Raw genomic sequence first — 24,540 nt, 5'->3', positions numbered from 1 at the left:
TCTCCAGACCCTCCCAGGTCTGACCTGACTCCTTGTTGCCTAGACCCACTGGCTGCCTTGTCACAATAAGCGCTGACTCACTCATTCATTGGATACTGACTTTGACCAGGTTCACCTTGTGAAACTTATATTTCCCTTTTCAAGCAGCAAACTAATTTTTTTTTTAACATAATCAAGGGGGAATAAGTCCACCAGAGCTTTTCACGCTGCATTTATTAACATGGATAATTCTTAAAGCAAAGGCCAACTGGAACAAAGTAAAAATATGGGGCTAATGGAGTTGACTGTTGCACATTCTATTGTATTCATTTCAGAACCCAAATGAAGTCTGTGTAGCAGGGGTGGGTGGCTGCCAGCATTACTGCTGATTCGGCGCACAACAAATAGAACACACTGCAATAATTAAGGTTGTGCGTAACCAAGCTAAAATTGCCAAATCAAACTAATCCAGGAAGGATTGTAGCTGAAGGGTCAGGACTGTAAATGTTGCCACAACCACCACCTGCCAATCCAATCACAGCTGAAGCTCAAGGACCACCTTCCAGATGCTGTACCTGTTCTTTTAAGTTACAGAAAATGCAATCACATCCAATATATAGTACAGTGATGGCGAACCTTTTTTGGGTCGCATGCCACGAGTGGGGGGAGCGCAGGGGGGTCAAGTGCGGGCGTGCCGCACCCATAATGCAATGCGCGACCCCCCAATGCGCATGCGTGCACAATGCGCGACCCCCCCATTTTTACATATTTTTTTGCCCTCCCCAGGCTCCAGGGGCTTTATAGGAGCCTGGGGAGGGTGAAAAGAGCCTCCCCCGACCCCCCCGGAGGCCCTCCGGAGGCTTCAGGGACTGTCCGGAGGCTTCCTTGAAGCCTTCGGAGCGCTTAAAACCACCCTCAGGGCAAACCAGAAGTGACTTCCAGGTTGCTTGGAGGGTCGTTTTAAGCGCTCCGAAGGCATCAGGGAAGCCTCGGACGGTCCCTGAAGCCTTCGGAGCGCTTAAAATGACCCTCCGAGCAACCCGGAAGTCACTTCTGGTTTGTCCGGAGGGTGGTTTTAAGCGTTCCGAAGGCTTCAGGGATGGTCCCTGAAGCCTCCGGGGGGGGCGGGGGGGCTCTTTTTGCTCTCCCCAGGCTCCTATAAAGCCTCTGGAGCCTGGGGAAGGCGAAAAATAGCTTTTAAAAAGGTGAACTCAGCTGGCCAGCGCGCACATGCGCGCTGGCCAGCTGACAGGGCAGCACTTCGCGTGCCCTGACAAATGGCTCCGCGTGCCACTTGTGGCACGCGTGCCATAGGTTCGCTATCACAGATATAGTAGATGCCTTGAATCTTAAACTTATTTACGACAGCTTTTCCATTGTGGATGGATTTGATTTCAACTTGTTCTCCATTAGCATTGTTATCTTTTTACCCTGCCTTTTAGATTCAACATACCTAGCAATACATTATACAGATAGTCCCTCTTAATGATCATTAATTAATCATCAACTCATTTTCAATTGTTGGCAGAAATGTCCTTCTGTGGGGGGGGGGAAGACATGGAGGCGACTTGGAAAGATGGTTTAATGGTGGACAGGATCACATGGCTTGAGCTCCTGAACAGAAAAGGGGGATCACATGCTTCCAGATGTTGGGTGAAGAAGAAAGAGAGAGAAAAGGGACTTGTTGGGTTTTTTATATTCTGTTCGGCCCCATCTCTCTGTTTCCTGTTCCTGTGTAAGAAATGTATTCTGAAGGGTTCTCAGACTCCCATGGAGCCATGCAGGGGCAACTCTCTAGGCTGCATTTTAAGTCCCAAGTTTGAGTTTCCAGATGCCATGTGGTGAGTGGGGTAAAGGGCTAATACTATCATGCCTTAATCCCATCACTCTGGAGTTGAAGGGGGAAGCCTTTGTTATGTAGAATAGATTGGCTCAGGCCTTTTAATGGCCCGTTGGCAAAGGTGGAAACTATTAAGAGTGAGTCTGTTTCCTGCCTAAAAAATGTGTTTCTCCATTTCTGATCCAGAGAAATGTAAAGTTCTGCTTTTTCAATATTTCCTAGTATATTTCATTTTTCTAGGGGAGGGGGGGAGTGCTAACTTCCTACACCAGGGGTGTCCAACCTTGGGAACTTTAAGACTTGTGGACTTAATGCTGGCTGGGAAATTCTGGGAGTTGAAGTCCACAAGTCTTAAAGTTCCCAAGTTTGGACACCCCTGTCCTACACAGTTCTTAGTGATCATATCGATTCCCCTCCCCCCCATGACAATTTATCCCTAACCTGCTCTTTAGCTCTTCCAATGATGCACCCTTCACCTCTGTAACCAAGCGACTTTCCAATTCCACTTTCCCCACCATTAGAGCTTTTAAGGAGAGATTGAGCAGCCATTTGTCTAAAATGGTCTTGGCTCTTGGGTGTTGATTGGGTATTGCCTTCAGGGACTTTCTATTGCAGGGGTGGCGAACAAGTTCGACAAAAGAGCCAAAATTTTAAACTGTGAGAGTCAGAGAGCCACACCACGCGCTCCCTTTCGGTGCTAAACCCGGAAGTACGGTCTTGCCCCGCCCCTGGCGACGCGACGACGCTTGCCTGCGCTCCACCAGCTCGGCTGGGAACGGAGACGTTTCCTCAGCGGAGCGGAGCACCTGAAAGGGACGCAGGCTCAGCCTGCCAGGCTGCCACCACTCCACTGAAGACATTGCTGAGCAGAGAAACGTCTCCGTTCCCAGCCGAGCTGGTGGAGCGCAGGCAAGTGTCGTCGCGTCGCCAGGGGCTGGGCAAGACCGTACTTCCGGGTTTAGCGCCGAAAGGGAGCGCGCGATCCGGGTTTAGCGCCGAAAGGGACAAAATCCAAACTTGGCAAAGAGCCACAGTATACAAAATAATGATAAGAGGCAAAGAGCCGCATTCATTTTGGCCGGGAGCCGCATGCGGCTCGAGAGCCGCGTGTTCGCCACCCCTGTTCTATTGCTTCTAGCAGTGTGGCAACCTGTTACACTGCTTCACTCTCCCCAGATGTTCTAAAGCAGTGTTTCTCAACCACAGCAACTTCAAAACGTGTGGACTTCCAACTCCCCAGATTTCCCCAGCAAACACTGCTCTAAAGAGTTCTGGAGACCACAGATTCTGCATTATTGGCTATTCTGCTTTATTATCCACTACTGAGAATACAAAATCTTCCAAGGGTACTAAGCAAAAGTTTTTCCTTTGGGCAAGCTTTCTTTTGCACCCCTTAAAAACATACCTTGCTACTAAAGCAACTCAAGAAGAAGAAGAAGTGAAAGAAAGTGAAAAACATCCTTTATTTTCCTCGTATTTCGATATTTTACATGTTTGCTTGCTCATGCCGTGCAAGGCTGTGGCAGCCCGAAAGGAGAGAATGAGGAAGGACTGACAATTGAAGAACAGTGTGATGGCTGGGTGAGAAATTTCTGATTTTTTTTTAAACTTCTGTCAAAAATGCCCCTTTCTATAAAAGATGGATCAACAGTGAGGCTAAAAAAGAAGGGGGGGCATTGTCGAGCTTCCACCCCCCCTCCTGAAACATCAGCGGATAAGCGCAGAGCCAAAAGAGACCCGAAATAAGATATATTCGTTGTTTGATTATTTGGATACTATAAATCAGAGGTCTTCAAACTTGGCAACTTTATGACTTGTGGACTTCAACTCCGAGAGTTCTCCAGCCAGTGTTAGAAGAAATGTCCTCCTGGATTCAGCTCCAAGTGGGGGAAAAGACACTGCTTGGAAGCTGCTTGGAAAGATGGTTTAATGGTGGACAGGGCCATGTGGCTTGAGGTCCGGGGGGAAATGGTGATCTCATGCATTCCAGATGTTGGGTGAAGAAGAGAGAGAGAGAAAAGAAGGGGCTTGCTGGATTTTTAATATTCTGTTCGGCCCCACCTCTCTGTTTCCTGTTCCTTTGTAAGAAATGTATTCTGATTGGTTGTCATACTCCGGTGGGGGGGGGGGTATCTCAGCTAACTTTGTAGGTTGTGTGCCTTTTTGAGTTCCAAGCTTGGTTCAGCTCCCAGATGCCATGTGGTGTTTCTGTAGAAGGCTAATCCTATCTTTGCTATGTAGACTAGCTCAGCCTTTTAAAATGGCCCATTGAGAAAGGTGGGGGCTATTAAGAGTGAGTCTCTTTCCTGCCTAAAAACATGTTTCTCCATTTCTGATCCAGGGAAATATAATATTCTGACTTTTCCATATTTCCCAGGATATTTCATTTTTCCAGGAGGGGTTGTTTGCTAACTTCCTACACCAGCCTAGCTGGCTGGAGAATTCTGGGAGCTGAAGTCCAGTCTTAAAGTTGCCAAGTTTGGGGACCCCTGCTATAAATGCTAAAAGAAGAAAAGCGGATTGGTCACCGAAGGATTTAACAAACTCTATTTGGATTAACATTTGGTACCACTGGAGACTTTCAAGAAGAGATTGGACTGCCATCTGTCAAAAATGGCGTGGGTAGGGTGTCCTGCTTGGGCGGGGGTTGGGGGTGTTAAGACTCCCTTCCAACTCTTGCTATTCGGTTAACCTCATGTCTGACCCAGGTCGAGGAGATCTGGCGCGAGAGACGGACGGCAGCGCGCCTGCGTATTGCCGCGCGCGCGCCCGCCTTTCCCACAGAGGCGGGGCCGGGGCGGGGCCAAGCCGTTCCCTCGCGTTCGCCAGGTTCCTGGCGCGCGCTCCCCGCCGGTCTCCCGTGGTTCCGGCGGTGCGTGAGGCGACGCTTGCGGCCTTCTCTTTTGAGGTGAGTCTGGCCGCGCCGCTCGTGTGTCCCGGGGGTGGGGGGCGCCTCAAGGCCGGACCGGCGGAGAGAATTTGTTTCCCCTCCCCTCATGGATTTCCCCTTCCCAGGAGCTCGGAACGCCCGACTCGTCTTGCAGGGAGCCCCCGACCGCTTGGGGGTGGTCTTCGCGGCAGGGGGCGTCATGCCTTCTCGGTCTCCTCGGAAAGGGCGGCGAGCCTTCTCCGCTCAGGATCGTGGCGGCTGTTCCCCCACGCTTTCCCCGCTCTCCAAGGTTAAATGCCACCCGCGCGAACCGTTTGCGCCGCCTTTTCGTTTTAATCAACCCTAGGTGGTTTAATGGGAAGTCTCTTCTTCTTCCCGCCCGCCAGGCATCGGGTCGCCTTGGATTTCCCATTCTCATTTCCCCATAAAGGAATCTCGGGTCCGAAATACGATGCAATCCGAGCAGAAACCAGATTGAGGGTTGTTGTTTTTTCGGGGGCGGGGGGTAGAGGTCTGAGTTGATGGAGGAGGCTGGATTTGGAGATTTTTTAAAGGGGGAGGGGAATCATTCGTCCTTCCTATAAGAATATGGTGTATGATCTTTGCATCATCTCTGCAACGGTTGGGACATACCTCTTATCGTTTCTGCCAAAAAAATTTGTTTAATGATAACTTAAGCTTGCTACAAAAGGGGGGCTTTTTGAAACAACAACAACAACAACAACAACAACAACAACAACAATAATAATAATAATAATAATAATAATAATAATAATAATAATAATAATAAATACTAGGCAGTGGTTTAACTGCTTTCCCTTCTTGCATTTCTTCCAATTCGAAAATGTCCTTGAACTCTATGGTCTTCTTTGCATCATCTCTGCAACGGTTGGGACATATCTCTATATATTCTGCCGGTTTTTTTTTAATGATAACTTGAGCTTGCTAAAAAAAAGAGGGTTTTTTTATTTTAAAAAGTAAAATTAAAATGGGAGTGGTTTAACTGCTTTCCCTTCTTGCGCTTCTCCCCATTTGAAAATGCGCCAGCAAGGAGATTTTTGGGGATTGTTAGTAGATCCCTCTTATTTCTCTTGTCTTTGAAATAAGTCTGCAAAAATGAATGCCCCTTTCCACTGCCTTCCTCTCTCTATCTTGGGTAAATATGGTTTACCTCACCAGAGGCAGATGATGGTAGCGCCTTGGTGTTGTAAAAATGTGTGGTGCCAGTTCAAACTTTCCTCATTCAAAGAAGCCATCTTTGTAACACATCAAATCTTTTTAAATGGTAATGGCCTTCCTTGCTCTAAACGTTTTATTTGCTGAAATATTTGAAATCTATTTTCCACTTAGAGCACCACCTTCCTTCCCCAGATTCTGCATGGCTATTTTTTCTGTGGTCCATAAATTAAAGTTAAAGACAGTGGTTGTATGTGAATACCAAGCAAAATTTAAGTTTTATTGCAGGGTGGGAAGAGTATTGTTTTAATATGATGTATAAACCAAGGCCCCTTTCGTTAGCTTATGATTCATTGTAATGTGGGAATTCAGAAAAATGTAACCAGTTTAAGCATATTGTGTGAATCCAGTCAGCGTATATATCGGATATAAATGTATTGATAGGAAAGATTGCTCTCTTCCTCTGTTCTAAAATAACTCCATTCTTCTCTTCAACCTGAGAATTTTTGGCAGAGAAGGTTAGATTGTGGATCAAAGCACACAATCTTTATTTATGGCTATTCATTTAATTTAAAATATTTATATGACTGCCCCATCTTACAGTACAGTACCTACAACCTGGGGTTACTATAGCTAACTTTAGTGATAAAATCAAAAACAATAAAATGCCAAGAAATATATCACGAAAAACCAAGCACCTAATCCATCATATACATCACATTCATTTACGGTATGTCATGGGTGCCCAACCTTTCACCTTGCCTAGGCCACATTGAGTAACCAGCAATTTTCTTGGGACACATATAAAATATATAATATGGTTAATGTATATAACTATACTATATAATATTCAAAGTTTACAAGATTGTGGGGCCACATTTCTAGCTGTCCAGGGCCACATGCAGACGATGGATTTGAAATGGCTGAGCTATGGAATCCCAGAGGTATGTATGTATGTATTTGGGAGTGAAAGCTTGCTAGTATTCAAGGGGGAAGGGTGTTCCACAGCAGGTCGGCTATGGAAAATGCATGCTTCCTAGATCCCACTACATGAAAACAAATCAAAATTCAATCCATCTCTTTGAGGAACATTTATTGTTACGTTTCTTTCTTCATGTTTTATGTAAAGGGCAGGTCATCTGCACCACTTTTATACAGTATTCCTGTGTCATTTACAGATCAGATGGTACACACACACACACACACACACACACACTCACTGTCAGGGTTCCAAATAACATCCGAAAGTGAATCAGAGTTCAAGGCAATGTACCAATTTATTAAGAGAGCCATGTTGGCACATTTGGGAAAACCCGAATCAGAAAGCTTTCTGGTTTTCCCCACCTTCTTGAAAGTTCAAGATCTTGCCCCGCACCCACAATTCCATCACATGGTCCAATCTTCCACTGCCATGCTGGCAGTTGTACCCATCCAGTTCTGGTCAGGTGCAGAGAGAAAGGATGACCTTGACTTTCTAGAATGAATTTTATTTTGGCTACACAGTAGGTAACTCTGTACAACCCCCCTCCCATTTTCCCACAATAGAAAAAGATATAGTAGAATCATTGAAAGTGTGGCAGGCTAAAGATCCAAAAGAAAACTGCAGGCCTGACACACATACACACCCTGTTGGCATAAAAGGAAAAGCATTGACGTTTCACTCGACATGACTTGGGTATTTTTAGATGCAGGTTTCCTTCTGACTTCCAGCTGATCTATATAGCCTCATATATAATCCAACCCACCACCCAAATTAGTGGAAATTTGACAGACCAGGATCCCTAAGATATTGCGGTGATGGGAATTGTCTTTGGCAAATGCAGAAATTTTTGAACTCAGCCGAAGGTTATTCATTTGGAAACAGAGATGCATACTTGAGAGTGGTTTGTCTGTGCTCTCTTCCTGTGCAAGAGTTGTCTCTATTATCGAGGTCAGCATCCAAGGTCTAAAAACTTGAGCAGTGCAGTTAAGAAGATAAATTGGAAACTTTGCAGGCAATATCTGAAAGTGAGAAAAGCATGAACAGCAATACTTCTTCCCATTCCTAAGTGCTTTTTCTCATCGTAATATTTACCATTGATATAGTCAAGATAATCTCAACCCATTGGATCATTGTTTCAAATATATTTCTTTGCCTAAACAGAGAAACAAAATACCCCTGGATGGGCAAAAATGCACTGGGAGTGCAGGGAACTTCCTGCCAGATCCCCAGTTGACTTAACTTAAGGACAGCTGGCAGAGAGAATTTGAAATGTCAATCACATGACCACAGATGGGCTTGGCAGTCCTGAAGTGGCTATAACCTTGCCAAATTTCAATCTCAGAAGAGTCCTGTGTCCCGGTTTTTGGATGCATTCTTTAAAAGTGACCCCACCTGAGGTTCACGATTCAAACATTGTTGCCCTATAATGCATCTTTTTGCTCAATTGAAGGTTACAAATGATGAAACATGCTAAATATGAGAGATTTAGCAGTATATAGATTTTAGAATGTTCAGGTTCTTTATAGGCTTTTGTTGTTATTTTTTCCATATCTTGAAAACTCATGCCTAAATAGCTTGATGGCATTATGACTACAGCTTCTATGAACCCCATCTCTATAATAGAATGTAGTTCAAAGGTTCATGAGGAAACCAATCCCTTCTTAGCCTCTTTAACACCTCTGCTAGTTTCATTGTACACAAATCCCCATTACGCCAATAAAAGGTTTGCCACCTAGTGACTTGATGGCAGGGCAAGATACAAACTTCAAGGACTTTTGTCATTGACCGTTCTCATAGCTCTTATGAGGGGCTTAACAGGTGCTTAACCAAGCATAATTCTCCCTTTGAAAAACATCTGCCTGCGCATAGATTACCCTTGATCTTTTTGAAGATTGCCTTGTATACTGCACAGTTCAGGGTATTGTTTTTAGTGAATTTCCTTCAAGATATTTCAGTGCCTTGGGAACACTTCTATTTTGTGAACCAGGAATTAGAAACCCTTTAAGATTTCTTAAAATAAATTCAGTTTCTTAGGAAATACATTATGTTCACACATATACATAGATATATTTGTAAATTTCATCCTTCAATTTAGTGATAGATAACTCTTTTACTTTATGTTTATGTTGGAGGGACATGTCCAATTATAAAATAACTGCCATAATAGCATGCCAATCACAAATCAAAAAGCCAAATTAGTTTGATCTGAACACCATGTTGAGTGTGGGAAAATCAGTTCTTAGATGAGAAGAATTTGATTAAATGATGTTGATATATATAAGGCTAGAGTTTGATAACTTTTAGGATAATCCCTTAGATTTGCAATGGGAAATGTTTTTCTTTTGGTAGCTGGCATTCCCAAATTTCCTTCTACTCTTTATTTATGGAATATGTTTCCTGCCCTATTTTATTGCTTTATTGTCCTGCTTTTTGGTTTCTAAAGGAAAACAGGGCAGAAAGTGGCCTGAGTTCCATTACTTGTAGTAACATAGATCCAATTCCTATGAATATGTATGTTTACATAATGTATTGTTTATGCATTAGTCTCCACCATCTTTGTGAGATGTATAAATATGAGTGGGTGGGATTTCTCTCAATATTCTTTGGAGGGAGTCCCACTAAAACATATTATTTAAGAGTGGCCCCCAACCTTTTGGGCACCAAGAACCAGTTCTGTGGAGAGAGGTTTTTCTGTGGACCTAAATCAAGGAGCTACCAAGGAGAAAATCACACCATCACCAAGACTGGCATTATATTATAATACAAACAGGGAGCAAATCCCACACTCACTAGCCCTGGTGATGTTACCTTGTTGGTAATGAAATGTCTACAAGCAAACAACCAAGCTCAGAGAACACCAAGGACTCCACAGTTCAACCCTGATCTATAAATATTCTTTTCTATTAAAAGAATTATTTGTCCATGTTTATACAAGAATAATATATAATATATAAAATATATAATAATATATATTATACAAGCATAATATATTCCATTCCAGAGTTAAATAACATCCCTATTTTTAATTTTGGACAATTTGTAGTTCTCAATCCTTTGATGTTATTTCTTTTTCTAATATTCAGAAATTCTATTTAGTGCACTTCCCTCAAGATGGCGGGAAGTGGGTGATTTTTCCCCCCCTCCCACCAATGAACAGCTGATTTTGCTGCCAAAGTTGGTTATTTGGTGGCTACGCTCCCTGTGTTTTGGAAGTGGAGACTAGGAAATACCCAACATGCCCTTCGGACAGCCATGCATTTACAGAGGAGAGGATCTTGAAGACTGCAATTCTTGGAGAGGAACAATCAGAACCTTATCAACTTTTATTTGTGGATGCTGGTTTGCAACTTATCTGTTTCTCATGTCCTTGGAAAGAACAGTGTGTTTCTCAAATGTCTCTAAAAGACCATAATTTTCTGGGAAGCATTTGAAAAAAGAATGCTTTCCAACCGTTTCATTTGAAAATATAAGCAAAAAATTTGCTGGGTCAACAATGAACCACAGTCAAGACCATATCCTAAAGCAGGAAATAATAATGGTGTCAACTTTCAAAACAACTCTGGCTGAGGCATTGAGGATTTGATTTGCAACTTGATGAATTGGAAGCTGATATGTTGCTGTCAGATGTGAAGAAGAAAGCACTTGGTTTGAAAAATATAGATATGCCAGAAGAGATTGGAAGGAATATGAATGCAAGAAATTCTGAGATAATGGAATTGATGAACAATGGACTGGACTTCCTTGGCAAGAGGAATGTGTTTTTAAGGATAATTTTTCAAACAGGAATGTTGCAGAGATATTTACAACAGAGACTTATGAATTATGGAAATGAGAAGAAATTATTGGGAAAGTTTCAAATTAAAAACCTAAGGAAAGGTTTCATTATTAAGAGCCAAATGAGGGTACAGTATTTGATCCCGGACAGATTAGCAATAATGACGGGTGATTTGTGATAAATAAGAAACTGTTGTACTCTGAGTAAATTACAATGGTAGACTGTTAACAGAGTCTACTTTACTTTGCTATTGTTTTTCAGATATATATATAATATATGACAGGTCAGTTAGGTTGCAGAGAGATGTAGAAATTTATAAATTTTGGACCTGTTTTGCAAGGGGGGAGCTATTGCAATAGATTTGTCAGTGCTCAACTAGGATGAATAACAGATGTTTTTTGGGTTTTTTGTCCTTTTTACTTTTTTTAATGTTCTTGGCTACTTTTGTTTTTGTTGATTCTTTTTCTTTTAGAATTTTTTCTTTTTAATTTTTTGAATAAAAATATTTTTAAAAGAAATTTCTATTTAGCAACTTGAATGTTCTTTCATATTTTTATTTTACAGATTTGGAGATGCAAACGGTTAAATGAAAATCTAACCTGAAAAAATCATATTGCAAAGGATTCATTATAGTTAGAGGAAAATACTCGGACAAATTTTCTTTCTGATCATTTCATTCTGCCCACAATATTATTCTTGAACATCAAAGAATGATTAACTAACTCGAAAAAATGAGTTATTCAAAACAGCGACAGCCAAAAGTCGTATAATTCTTAGAGAAGATGCTTATATTTTGGTAAACCTCCATAGAAGTTAACAAAAACTACAATGAATACACTCCCTCCAATTTCAAGAAAAGGCTGACCCTTTATTCCCATTGGCCCCTAAACTACAGAGCTTCACTTTACATCACAATGAAAGCTTTGTTGATCAGTCCTTAGAACAGGGAGTTGCATTGGTGATAATGACAAATTTCAGCTAGCTGTCAAAGCTTGTCAATAATCTAAAGCCTCTGAAAAAAGGAGTTTCTTCAACAATAGAGAACCAAGACAGAGACCTACTGTTTATTCCTGCTGGGTTTTAAATTCCACTTGTAGATAAAATACCATCACAAGTGTACTTCCATTCAGTTGGGAAAATTTTTTGTATAGTGTTCTCTTTCATTCAACATTTTGTAGTGTGGATAGAGAAGCATTATGTGGGTTGTTTTTTTTTAAAGTTACGGAGAAATAACTTCATAATCCTTTTTCACTCACATCTCTTAAATAGTGCCTCTCACTAGCTTACCTGAGAAGAATGGGTCATTTTGTTTCTGATCGTGCTTTTTCCCAGGTGCATGCTTTTAGGCTATAGTTTTCTAAGCCACATAGGCAGCCTCCAGCCACATTTAAACAGGATCTGTCATTTTGTTTATAGATCCCCAGGAATCAGAGTCTTACCAATGAGTTTGAATGTCTGAACATTCTCTGTACGTTTACTGAAATTGCCAGATTTGGGCTAGAAGGGGGCAGTTTTTGTTTAAAAGTGATATTAAATCAAGAACAATTTATTTTATAAATAATATACAATACTAAAATAAATTGGCTGGTGAGAATTGAGAACAGTCTAGCTGGATTCTGTCATATCAGGATCACACTTATGAATTATGCATTGAAACTGACAGAAAAGAATCACCCTGAGCAAATATTGTCTCATCTTTTTCATCGTACTTCTTGGACTTTCTGACCTGAGGCTCCTGTGGCTGTGTGGTAATATTAAATTGAAATGCATTTGTGAACGTCTTTGAGAAATTATTGAATGTCATTTCTAATGCCTCAGGCCTTTGGGCATCTACATTTAATAACGGGCAATTTATATCCTAAAAAAAACCCTCTGTAAATAATTTGTTAAATAATACGGCCAATCTAAAGTGATACTATCTTCCATCAGTGAAATAATTATACAGTGGCTGCTCTGACAGACAAGGAAGCAAAGTACAGAGAACATTCTTGTATCTAAATTGGCATGTAAATAAAACTTAAAAGATATGTTTGAGTATCTATTTTGGCAGCAACGGGTTTCCAGAAAAAGGTGGCCACAATCATGAGATCAAAGCCCCATTTGCTCTTTACAGGTAGTCCTCAAATTATGACCACAATGGAGCCTGCCCATCACAGTTGTAAAATGGGTCTGTTGCATAACTCGATTCTTTTTTATATATAGTTATTTTTTTATTTTCATAACATATAACCCACATGTATATTATTACCGAGCCAACATCGTACTTTATTATTAAATGTTTATATCAATTCCTCTTACCATCAAGTCCCAAAAACAATTCTTGGCTCTTCTGCTCTCTATACACCATATTTGACACTTCTCCCTCTCTCCTCCTCCCTACCTCCTTTCTTCCCTCTGTCGTCCTTCTCTACTCCCCCTTCCTCTCTCCTTCTCCTCTCTCCCCTTTCCACTCCTTTCTATCCTTCTCTTCCTCCCCCTCCGCCCTCCTATCCCTCTCTTCTTCCCTTACCTCTCTACTTCACACTCTCATCTCATTTACTTGGTGTATTTCAGCTTCTGAGCAAGCTCCATTTTATGTTGATGGTATTTATAATTCCTTTTCAATATACATATTTAGTCTTAACATATCTTCCTCCTCCTTTTTTTAAGAGAGCGAGAGAAAAAAAGTATACATATATAGTAATTGTACTTTTAAACACACACACCCAGCCTAATTTTGGCTGAGATGTAGATCTGGTTACAATTCCCAGCTATTCTCATCATTATATTTATATAGTTATGCATCCTTACATGCCCCCAATTTGTGATTCTGTCTTTAAATCTCAATAGTTTCCCATTGTAAGTATATTTCATGTTCCCTCTCCATTATTCCACATCTTGGTTTAGGTTACCCTTAATTGTCTATAAATAACAATCCTTGCTGTTCAATATTCATTATAATTCCCTTAAGCTACTATATAGAATAGCAAGCAGTACGCATCTCACTTTGTTCCTCATCTTAGAAGTTCTATACATGTCCATGTTTCGTATATTTTAACCCATACTTAATTGTCCTTCCATTGTCATATTCAATCAATTAGCAACTCAGTTTAATTACCATGTATAATACTGAATCACAAACCTCTGCTTTACAATCTCCCCATATCAGTTTCATATTTGTCCATATTCCATATATTTTAACCTTTATTTGATTATCTTTCCATTATATTCAATCAGTTAGCAACACAATTTTATTGTCATATTTAGGAGTAAACCTTTTATCTCAGCTTTATATTTCCCCATATAACAATTTCTAGTTGTCTGATTTTTTCCTAGTAAGTCTTTTGTTCCACTTCTCTATTCCTGATTTCTCCCTTTTCTTTGTTTTGACACGTCCACCCTCTTCAATTTTCCCCAAGCCACCGTCAAAAAAATCATTTATATTTCCCTTTGTTGGGGGGTAACCACCTCCTTCAGTTTTCCCTATACCACTGCCAAACCCAAAGAAGTTTTTTGTCTGCTTTTTATTTCCCACCGTTTCTACCCCTTCATTATCCCTCCCCCCTTCTTCCTTCCCTTTTTCTTTAAATTCTTGCTTCTCTGCGTTCAGAATTCTATTTAGGCTTGATTTTAATGATTTATGCATATTTTTTTATAATTTCATGTAGTTCTTCAAATTCCCACCTCTCCATAATGTCCAGTTCCAAAGTTACAGTTATACAGTTCTTATTTCAGAGTTCTGGTCCACCTTAAATTTATCTAATTCAGCTGCTGTGGGGAAGAGCGACAGAAGCCATCTTAGTCTTTTGTTCTTCCTTAATGTCCAGTTCCAAAATTGCAGTTAGTTATACAGGTCTTAATTCAAAGTTCCGGTCCACCTTAAATTTAGCTAATGTGAAAATGGAAGAGAAGCTGGAGCCATCTTGATCTTTGTTAAAAAAAAAACTTCGTATTTTCCCAGTTCTTGATTTTATTATTATTTTTTCCCTTGCTACCTTCTGCCTCTCGTTGGTTATGGTTGCTCAAAACATATTAATTGGAACAAACTTGTGTACAGCCAAACTCGGGTATGTTTGCTTCGTCTCCTGCTTTTCCAAGTTCTGATTTATGGCAGTTGGTTAATTAAATCTCCTGCACAGGCAAGATTAGGTTATCAGTTATCAGTGAGAAAATAGTGCTTTTTCCTTGATTTTTCTCCCTTGTTGCATTCCACCTCTCATTAATTGGAGTTGCTTAAGATATATTAGTTAGAAGAAATTTGGACGAAGTAAATCACCTCGGAATATTTGGTTTCTATTTCAAATCCAAAACCAAATTTAGAGTTTGTATTTGAGTGGGTTCGTCACTTCTCTGCTTTCTCTCTTTCTGTCCAAATTGTTTGAAACAAATGGCTTTTGGGGGGGACTAGTGTTTCAACCCTCCATTTTCTCTTTCTTTCTTTTTGCCAAAATCCAGATCTGTCTATTAATATTATTTGTACTCTCAAAATTCTTTGCCTTTTCCAAGTTTTGATTTATGACTGTGGGTTAAATGAACCTTCTTACCTGTCTTTCATCTCTTCTTCATGCTCCTGTTCAGTTGCTTTGGCTGGAATCCAGCTTCTTGTGCAGCCATGTTGCCATGCTGCTGCCCCTACTCCCGATTCAGAGGGCAAATCTCCGATCTGCGAGGGACCTGTTGCCACCCTCTGGGTCTGATGAGACACTGCCCCTTCTTCGCCCCCCCTCCAGGGGGGTTCTGATCCAAAAAGGATCTCGGACTTGGTTTGTCAGACAGGGTTCATGTGAGGCTCTTCAAAGCTCACATCCCCCATTTCTGCTCAGCTGGAGAACTTCCTGCTTCTTTGCATAACTCGATTCTTATTACATTTTTTGTGGCTGTTATTCAGTGAACAACCATTGATCCACTGTCGTTAAATGAATATTGAAATCCAAACTATTGTAAAACGCATTCATATGATTGCTAGATGCTGAAAACAGTCATAAATGCAGCCTGGTTGCCAAGCGATTGCAGTGTGGTCACCTAGCCATGGAGGGCACATACCTGTATTTGGTACAGGTAGTCCTCAAGTTATTAATGTAATGGAGCCTGCCGATTACATTTGTAACCTGAGGATTCGTTGGAATGAATCACGTAAAATGAACAAGAAACAAGAAAGCTTTCATCCACGCATTCGCTAATCGAATGCGTAGGTCATTAAGTGCACATGAGGTATCTCAGAGTGGGGAAGGCCATGGGAGGGGCCTAGTGATGGAGTAGGCCACCTGCTTCAGACCACCCAAAGCCTCCTCTGACCCACTGAGATACCTCATGCATTTGCTTCCCTCCACCCCCATCCTGCCACACTGTATAACTTTCCTTGTGAAGATCTAGCAAGGTTTTCCCTATCCAGCCTCTCATTCCACGCAAGCTCACAGCCCCCAGAAGCTTCCAGTCTCCACGCCAAACATTTTTCAAGCCGGTGGGACCCTTTGAGGGAGTGAAATCCTGCTGCCTCAAAGCATCCCGTCACCTTGCAAAGGTTTTGCGTGGAGACTGGAAGCTTCTGGGGGCCTGAAGTCCTGTGAGATCACGGTGCCTAGAAGCTTCCAGTTTCTGCTCAAAATGTTTGCAAGCCGATGGGACACTTTGAGGCAGTGCAATTTCTCAAAAAAAAAAAAAAACCCTTGGCAGAGAGGAGACAGATCTTTGCATGGTGAGTCCGGCAGGGCAGAATGGGAGGGGGAAGCAATTGAGGGAATGCGGGGGGGGGGGGGGATAGACAGGGTGAATGTTATAGTGCCTCTGCAGTTGTTCATAAGGATGAATGACTGCCGTGGTGCTGCAACGTTCGTAATTTCAGGATTATGTCGTCAATACTTGCAGGGTTACCGTGTAACTTCGAACGGTCACTAAGTGAACTGTCATAACTCAAGGATTACTTGTGTTTAAATACAAGACTTCCAGGGCATTCCAGAGCCAGATTAGGAAACTTCTGAAATTCATCCAAAAGAGAGCAATGGCAAGTTACTAAATATCATTGCCAAGAAAACCAGGAGTGAGCTCAGTTCTAAATAGTTTCTGTTATTGTTGCCGCTGCTGCTGTTAAATAATTGGTAGCCTAGATTTATTAGACATTCTGTTAAAAAGCATCCAGGGATCGGTTGGCACTGCCACCTTCAACAACCTGCTTTCCAGTCTTTTGAATTGAAGCTGCAAAATTCTCAGCAGATCTGTATTTTTGGTGCCCCAAATTAAGGACAATTGTACTTGGGAGATCTGGGTCTGTATTTTAACTGAACCTGCCTGAAAGACACTCACTTTGTGAGTGTTTGGGCAGATAGACTAATTGTGTTGGTCAATGGAGTAGAGTTTGGATTTCTCTCTCGAGGATTCCATCTATGTTTCTCTTTATTCTTTATAACTGTAAGTTGACCAGTAGTGCATTAACTGAAATGTTTGACTTTGATTGCTGCCTGCAGTTATTTCAGATTAAAGCAAAATGAATGAGCATCCAAAGAAAAGGAAAAGGAAGACTCTGCATCCTTCACGCTACTCAGGTAAATCAAATGTAGCTATATTTACCCAATTTCTGTTACCGTAAATTGCATTTCCCCCCGAATGTGTTTGTTAAACTTTCCAGAAGCTACATTTTTGAGATGAAATTGGTTAATTAAAAAACGAATTCTTAAAATCCTGGGTAGACTGTCTATAATTCATTGTTACATTGCATAAGTAACAGGACGAAGTAACTGGTTGTAGTAGAAATGTTGATGTCTGTGTCCTAGAATGTAAAGGTTGAAGGTATGTTGGAGATCATCTAGCTCCGGGATGGCGAAGCCACAGGTGACACAGAGCCATTGGTCAGGGCATGCGAGGCGTTGCTGAGTTCACCCCCGAAAATAAACCCCCTGGGGTTGCAACCCCCCCTCCTCTGGCGAGGCACAGCACCGCTCACAGACATAGCGGTATCCTGAAGGTGCCAAGCCGCAGGTGGGGGGGGGAGGTGCTTACATTGCCTTCGGGATACTGCTAGATTGGGGAGTGGCATTCTGCCTGGCCAGAGGGGGGAGTTGCCGGGCGGCTGCTCCCTTGCAAACTGAGAGTCTTCCAGCAGCCAGCCCACAACCATAGAGAGCACTCCTAGAGCGGCCGCTGCTGGAATACTCGGCAGCCGACTTTGGGTGTTTGGAACCAGAGAAGAAGTTATGCTCGGAGCGCGGTGGCGGCACAGCTGCTGCTGCAGGGAGAGCTAGGCCCGGACATGTTGAGGCTAGGAGGCATGCCTGCTGGAGGTGGAACAGGCGCTTACGCAACCCCCTTCTCCAGCAGGGCAGAGCTCCATGCACTGACCTAGGGGGTATCCCTAATGTGCCAAGCCACGAGAGCTGGGAAGCGGGCAGAGTGCCACATGGCTTGGCGCCTTAGGGATACCCCCTAGGTTAGTGAACGGCGCTCTACCTGGCTGGAGAGGGGGTTTGCCGGGCGGTTGCTCGTGAGCTTGGTCACCTCATGGCTGCTTCACCCCTGAGGCTGTGCCCGGCTCTTCGGGAGCCGATTCGCAAGTTGATGCCGATCTCAAGAAATATATTCCATCAGATATTTTAAGTTCATGCTTTTGTCTTTTTTTCTGTCTTAGATTCTTCAGGAATTCCAAAATACATAGATAATAGTGGCATATTTTCTGACCATTGTTACAGTGTCTGTTCCATGAAACAGCTAGACACAAAAGTTCCTGAAAGCCGAGGTAAAGATGTGCATTTTGCAAATTTATTTGCAGGTATATTTTTGAGCAGGTTGCATGTCTCCTTGTACATATTATGAAAGATTTGAATAGTATTCTGCAAAATATCCTATTTTATGGACTATGTAGCGGGAACCAACAAAAATTTATGAAAAGATAACTAAATGCTGTCAGGATGTGTTAAAAATTGTAACACTGCAGAGGTAGATGGTGTAACTGGATGGGAGAATTGATTTTGATATGTCTATGCTGCTTAGTATTTGTTTGCATTTGTGCTTGACAATTATTTTGTACAAAGGAAAAGATAAAAAGGGAATGCAAAATCTACAAGGACATCAGTTTGTTATATGCCGAGGATTGTTCGCCCAATTTTTTATCAAAAGGTTACAAGATATGCAGAATTGAGAGTGGTGTACTGTGGCTTTATGTTGAATAGAATCTGCAGAAGAGATTTTTATATGTGCAAATGAAAACGAAAAGTTTACTGCATGTGTGACGTTTAAAATTTATGATAAAATGAAAAGGCATGAAATGTAGAGTGATTTATGAAAATATGTTTGATGAATTTTATGCACATACCCACACATACATATATAATGGAATTAAAAGTTGGGGTTAATTAAGGGTACTTGAGCCATCATAATGTGTCATGATTGCACAAGGCAACAACTGGCAAATCCATTTTTATAGAGAACTACCTTTTACTGATATAGGTGACTTCAGGAACATTTGACAGGATTTAATATTTTTGAAAGAACTGCCTCGGAGTAGATACGATTTCAAATTATCAGTTCAGCTTGGTATGTTAAAATACGCATTGGAAATTTAAATATTTAAGGAAACAGTAATGTTTTAAAACATTTGGTCATGTTATATCATCACATACCATGCATGACATAATAAATATGGACAAGTTTATGAGAAGCAGGCATAACTTAGTAGACTTTCTCAGTATCTAGTTATTCTAGCCGTACAGAGAAATAATTTTAGCTTTTTAAAAAATGTACTACGGTGTACTCAAGTAGGAGGGAGCCATATTATTTGTTTATGAGTCTTGTAACAAAGTATGAAACACGCTCAGAATTGCATGTTGTAGAGCTACTGAAAAAGTATGAATTGAATTAGGAGGCTAACACTGGAATGCGCTGAATTGTGTGCTGAATAGGTGCCTATATAAATTGATTAAATTAAATAGAATAATCTTTTTTCTCCACAGGTCGATTTCATAACACGACACCTAGTATAGATACTGAGGAGGATGGCAGCCAAGCGTATGCTGGGACATCTCAGTGGAGTGGGATCCAATCTAATGTTCCGGGGACACATTTGATGGACCCTAAGAAAAAAGGTAAGGGAAAGGCGATTGTGTGTCAGTTCCTATATACTCTCCCTATTCTTAATAATGCCAAAATGAGAAAGGGGGGGGGAATAGATGTCAAGTAATAAAGCCCCTTTCTGAACGTTAAAAATTTTAGAGCCTAAGAACCCATGCATTGTAGTCATTAGAACAAAGGTAGATCATCTCATGCCCTCCAGATGTTTGGGGCTATAAATCAGAATCCTTTGCTGCTGGGCTTGTTCCCAAAGCATGTGAGAGTTGTATATAACAACATACAGAATATAAGAAAGCTATCTTCAGGTTCTTAATGAAGGACAATATACGCCTCTTTGAGATTCAGGTGCAATTCAGATGAGTTCAGCAGAACTGACAAAATAAATATGCAAAGAATATAGTGTTCCAACAAAAATAATGATATTGCAAGTTTGCTTTTATTTTCTATCATAGCATTCAGTACCTACCTCTACTTATTCTTAGGGAGATCTGGCACTCCCCCCCCCCACCCCAGAGTAGAATTAAAATCTGTCCCCTGGTGGTGTTGGTTGTTTTGATTAAAAAAAGTACTCCGTACATTAAAATATAAAAATGTAATAGAGTCCATTCTTTGTAAGTTTGGTCTTGGCTCCTTTTGCAGATAAAAACAACACTAACGGAGTTTTTAAAGATTCGTGCGAGTCCCCCGTCTTCAGTGACAGTTTGACAGAAGAGGAGAAGCCTTTGGACATTCAAACTGTAGAGATCTCCACTACTGAAGTCCAAGCTGTAGAGGTCCACGACATTGAAACTCAGACCGTTTCCCCCGAGAAACTTGAAGCAGAAGAAGCAGAGGAAATCCCAGTTGGAAGTTGCAAGGGGCTTGACAGAAACCCTCCTTCGAACGTCACCATTCCGCCCAAATGGCCCCTGCTACGAGCAAACAGCAGCGGTTTGTACAAATGTGAACGGTGCACCTTTAACAGCAAATATTTCTCTGACCTGAAGCAGCACATGGTTCTAAAGCATAAAACCTGCCCTGAGGGCAACATCTGTCGCGTGTGCAAGGAAACCTTCTCTTCCAAAAAGGTGCTCATTGAACACTTGAAACTTCATGACGAGGACCCCTACGTTTGCAAATATTGCGACTACAAAACTGTGATGATTGAAAACCTGAGCCAGCATATAGCAGACACACACTTCAGCGACCATCTTTACTGGTGCGAGCAGTGTGATGTTCAGTTCTCTTCCAGTAGCGAGCTATACCTCCATTTCCAGGAGCACAGCTGCGATGAGCTCTACCTGTGCCAGTTCTGTGAGCACGAAACGAGCGACCCCGAAGACTTGCACAGCCATGTGGTGAATGAGCATGCGGGCCGGTTGATAGAGCTAAGCGACAGCTACAACAGCAGGCAGCCCCAAGGCCATTACAGCCTGGTCAACAAAATCAGCTTTGACAAGTGCAAGAACTTCTTTGTGTGTCAAGTGTGCGGCTTCCGCAGCAGGCTTCACACCAATGTCAATCGCCACGTGGCGATAGAGCACACCAAAATATTCCCTCATGTTTGCGACGACTGTGGGAAAGGCTTCTCAGGCATGTTGGAATATTGCAAACACTTAAACAGTCACTTGAGTGAAGGCATTTATTTGTGCCAATATTGCGAATATTCAACAGGACAGATTGGAGACCTCAGAAGTCACTTGGACTTTAGGCATTCAGCTGAACTGCCTCACAAGTGCACCGATTGTTTGATGAGGTTTGGTAACGAAAGAGACCTTTTGAGTCATCTTCAGATACACGAAACTGCTTGATTGTGGTTGTGTGAGTTTTCTCACCTGTCCTGGAATAATAGCATTTCAGAGTTTCCATCAGCATAAAAAGCAGCTGAGCCTCTGGATAGTGTATTTCATCAAACGTTTAATGCATAATAGATAACGTGTACAGTTGTCTGGAAACATAGCATTAAATTCTATGACAGAAATAAACATAACCAGCCAAATGTGTATTATTTGTGTTCCTATTACTACTTAAAAATCAAAACAGAACTTATTTAGATATGTGCTCTGACCCGTGACATGTGTCTGTCATCTGAGCTTACTTCATGCGTATGATGAACTTTCTACCTCGCAGATTTCCTAGTATTTGCTTTTTATAGAACCCTAGGACTTTGAATGTCATTCTCATACACAGATACCTTAAATCTAGCCATAAAGAGGTGTTTTTTTTTAATTTGCAAGTATTTCTATATAATGATAGTATTGGAAATACCAGTTTTAGCTAAAGAGCGAAATAAAAAGAGAATGAACAAATAAATAAGCGATATAACTAATGAGTTTTAAATACTCTTCAAAAAAAATCTTTCATATCATTTTTACTTTTGTGATTCATTACTCTGTTTCTGCAAGAATCCTCGATTTAAACACACGTATATTTCTATACACAATATCATTTTTCCATTTATTTTATTAAAAATAAATATCCCATATTCAGTATGAATCAGCCCTGAGACAAGAAAACCAATTAGACTAAAATATTATCGGCGGCATAATACTCTACGGTACTAGACATACCTGTTCAGAAGTAGGTTCCATTGAGTTAAACGGGACATGTGCCCAGGACAGACATTGTCCTCTTATCCAATGTTTTAATTTCGAAGCCTATTGTAAAGCAGTTTTGTTTTTAAGAATGAAACATTGCTATGTAAAGCATCAGTAATGCTAGTTACTGAGTGAACCATTTCTAACAACCTGTTTATGCTGAGCTATTTTAGCAGTTCTTTTAATAGAATGCTGTGGCCCCAAAAGATTCTTTATTTTAATGAAAGGAACATCTAACAACATCTTACAATTGCCATGAGTGCGTATTGTAGCTGTGGAGAGTTAATTCTCTTCTTGGTTAATGTGATTTTATTCAGTCAAAAGTCCACTTAACTGCCCAATTTCTGTAATGTTCACTTGCAGTTAAACATTTTTAGGTTTCAACATGTACATTTTGGATTTGGATCTGTCACACCATGGTGGAAATAAGGCTATACAGGGAGTCCTCAACTTATAACAGTTCATTTAGTAATTGTTCGAAGTTACACCTACTGAAAAAAGGGACTTTGAATGTTTTTTTCAGTTATGATCCATGACGTATCCCCATGATCATGTGATCAAAATTCAGATGCTTGGCAACTAATTCATACTTAGACCATTACTATGTCCCCACGGTCATATAATCACTTTTTGCAATCCTTTGACAAGCCAACGGGGAAGCCATATTCACTTAACAACCGGGTTACTAACTTATCAACGGCAGTAATTCACTTAACTATGTCAAGAAGGTTGTAAAATGGGGGCAAAATTCACTTAACAAATGTTTCACTGAACATAATTTTGGAGCTCAATTGTGATCGTTAAGTCGATGACTACCTCCACGTTATGTAGCAGTTACTTGTTACAAACACATAACAGAGGTCCGTCATTCCCGTTGCCTAAAGATAACTGTTTCCCCCATATGAAAAATCCAACCATGACAGAATGTTCTTGAATGAGGAGATATGCCACTTTTGGATGGAGCTAAATCAAAAAATGCTAGAGAATTACTGAAAGCCTGGCGCTTGGTCAAATCAGCCATCAACAGGCACATAGAACTAAACCACATATACATACAAAATCATTCATTCATACATACGCACTGGTTAGAATGCAGTACTGCAGGCTACTTCTGCCTGCCTGCTTGCAATTTGGCAGTTCGAATTTCACCAGGCTCAAAGTTGACTCAGCCTTCCATCCTTCTGGGATCAATAAAATGAGGACCCAGATTGTTGGGGACAATATGCTGACTCTAAACAGCTTAGGGCTGTAAAGCACTGTGAAGTGGCATATAAGTCTAAATTCTATTGCTATTTTACCCCACACGTGAGGCAACAGATGGAGTACTACTTACAGTTCTGGTCACCATGAAAAAAAATGCTGAAGCTCTAGAAACTATAGGAGGGAAAAAAGATGATAAAGGATCTGGAGGTTAAATCTTAGGATGAACTGTTGAAGGAGCTAGATGTGTCTAGGCCAGGGGTGTCCAAACTTGGGAACTTTAAGACTTGTGGACTTCAACTCCCAGAATTCCCCGGCATGGCTTTAAGACTTGTGGACTTCAACTCCCAGAATTCCCCAGCCAGCCATGCTGGGGAATTCTGGGAGTTGAAGTCCACAAGTCTTAAAAGTTCCCAAGTTTGGACAACCCTGGTCTAGCCTATCAAAAAGAATTGGGAAGAGATATGACTGTCTTCCAGTACTTAAGGGGACCTTACAAAGAGGAGACTGACTCTCCAAATAACCAGAGAGCAGGACAAGAAGTAATGGGTGGGTGCTTTTTAAAGAGAGATCTAACTTGCAAGTAAGGAGAAATTTTCAGACTGTGAGAACAATTAATGGAATAATGGAGATTTTAAAAAACAGCCATTTAGTTAGGATAGCATAAGGTCTCCTGCCTTGCACAGGGGGGTTGAACTACTAGAAGATCTTTGGGATCCCTTCCAGCCCTATTATTTTATGTTCTATAGTACCATTCAAAAGAGAAATGTTTTGAAAGAAAAACCATAAAGTCTAGCTGCCTCTTGAAAAAGCATATTTGGGACAACCATGACCTGGATGACTGAGAATCTTCATAGACATTCAAAAAAGGGACTATCCAAAAGCTATCATACCACAATAACTCCTAGCCAGCCATTAAAACCCAGATAAGCAATGAGCAATAACTCAATCAAGGAATTACCAACTCGGTAAACAATCTAGCCTAATCTAGGAATTGAAGGTGGCCACTTCATATCATAGTTTGGAAGTGGTTGGTTTTATAGAGAAGTCTTTGTTATTCCTAGAAAGCGTGGAAAATTATAGCCT

General features: G+C 41.2%; 1 protein-coding gene across 3 annotated transcripts; it reads left to right on the top strand.

The window, feature by feature from the left end:
- Positions 1–3,983: 3,983 nt before the first annotated feature.
- Positions 3,984–21,647, top strand: ZNF639 (zinc finger protein 639). 3 transcript variants are annotated; one of them, XM_081954235.1, is made up of 5 exons: positions 3,984–4,112; positions 17,083–17,160; positions 18,240–18,347; positions 19,561–19,692; positions 20,318–21,647. In XM_081954235.1, exons 2-5 carry the CDS (start codon positions 17,103–17,105, stop codon positions 21,466–21,468), a joined length of 1,449 nt encoding a protein of 482 aa, XP_081810361.1. In that variant the 5' UTR covers positions 3,984–4,112; positions 17,083–17,102; the 3' UTR covers positions 21,469–21,647. The 3 variants fall into 3 exon arrangements, with proteins under 3 accessions (XP_081810361.1, XP_081810360.1, XP_081810362.1); XM_081954234.1 differs by lacking the exon at positions 3,984–4,112 and adding an exon at positions 4,580–4,727; XM_081954236.1 differs by lacking the exon at positions 3,984–4,112 and adding an exon at positions 4,976–4,998.
- The last annotated feature ends 2,893 nt before the right edge of the window (positions 21,648–24,540 follow it).

Source organism: Natrix helvetica, assembly GCF_964273705.1.
Source record: "Natrix helvetica genome assembly, chromosome: 5".
Classification (NCBI taxonomy): domain Eukaryota; kingdom Metazoa; phylum Chordata; class Lepidosauria; order Squamata; family Natricidae; genus Natrix; species Natrix helvetica.
The sequence above is the reverse complement of the archived record's forward strand: the minus strand, read 5'-3'. Positions and strand labels throughout refer to the sequence as shown.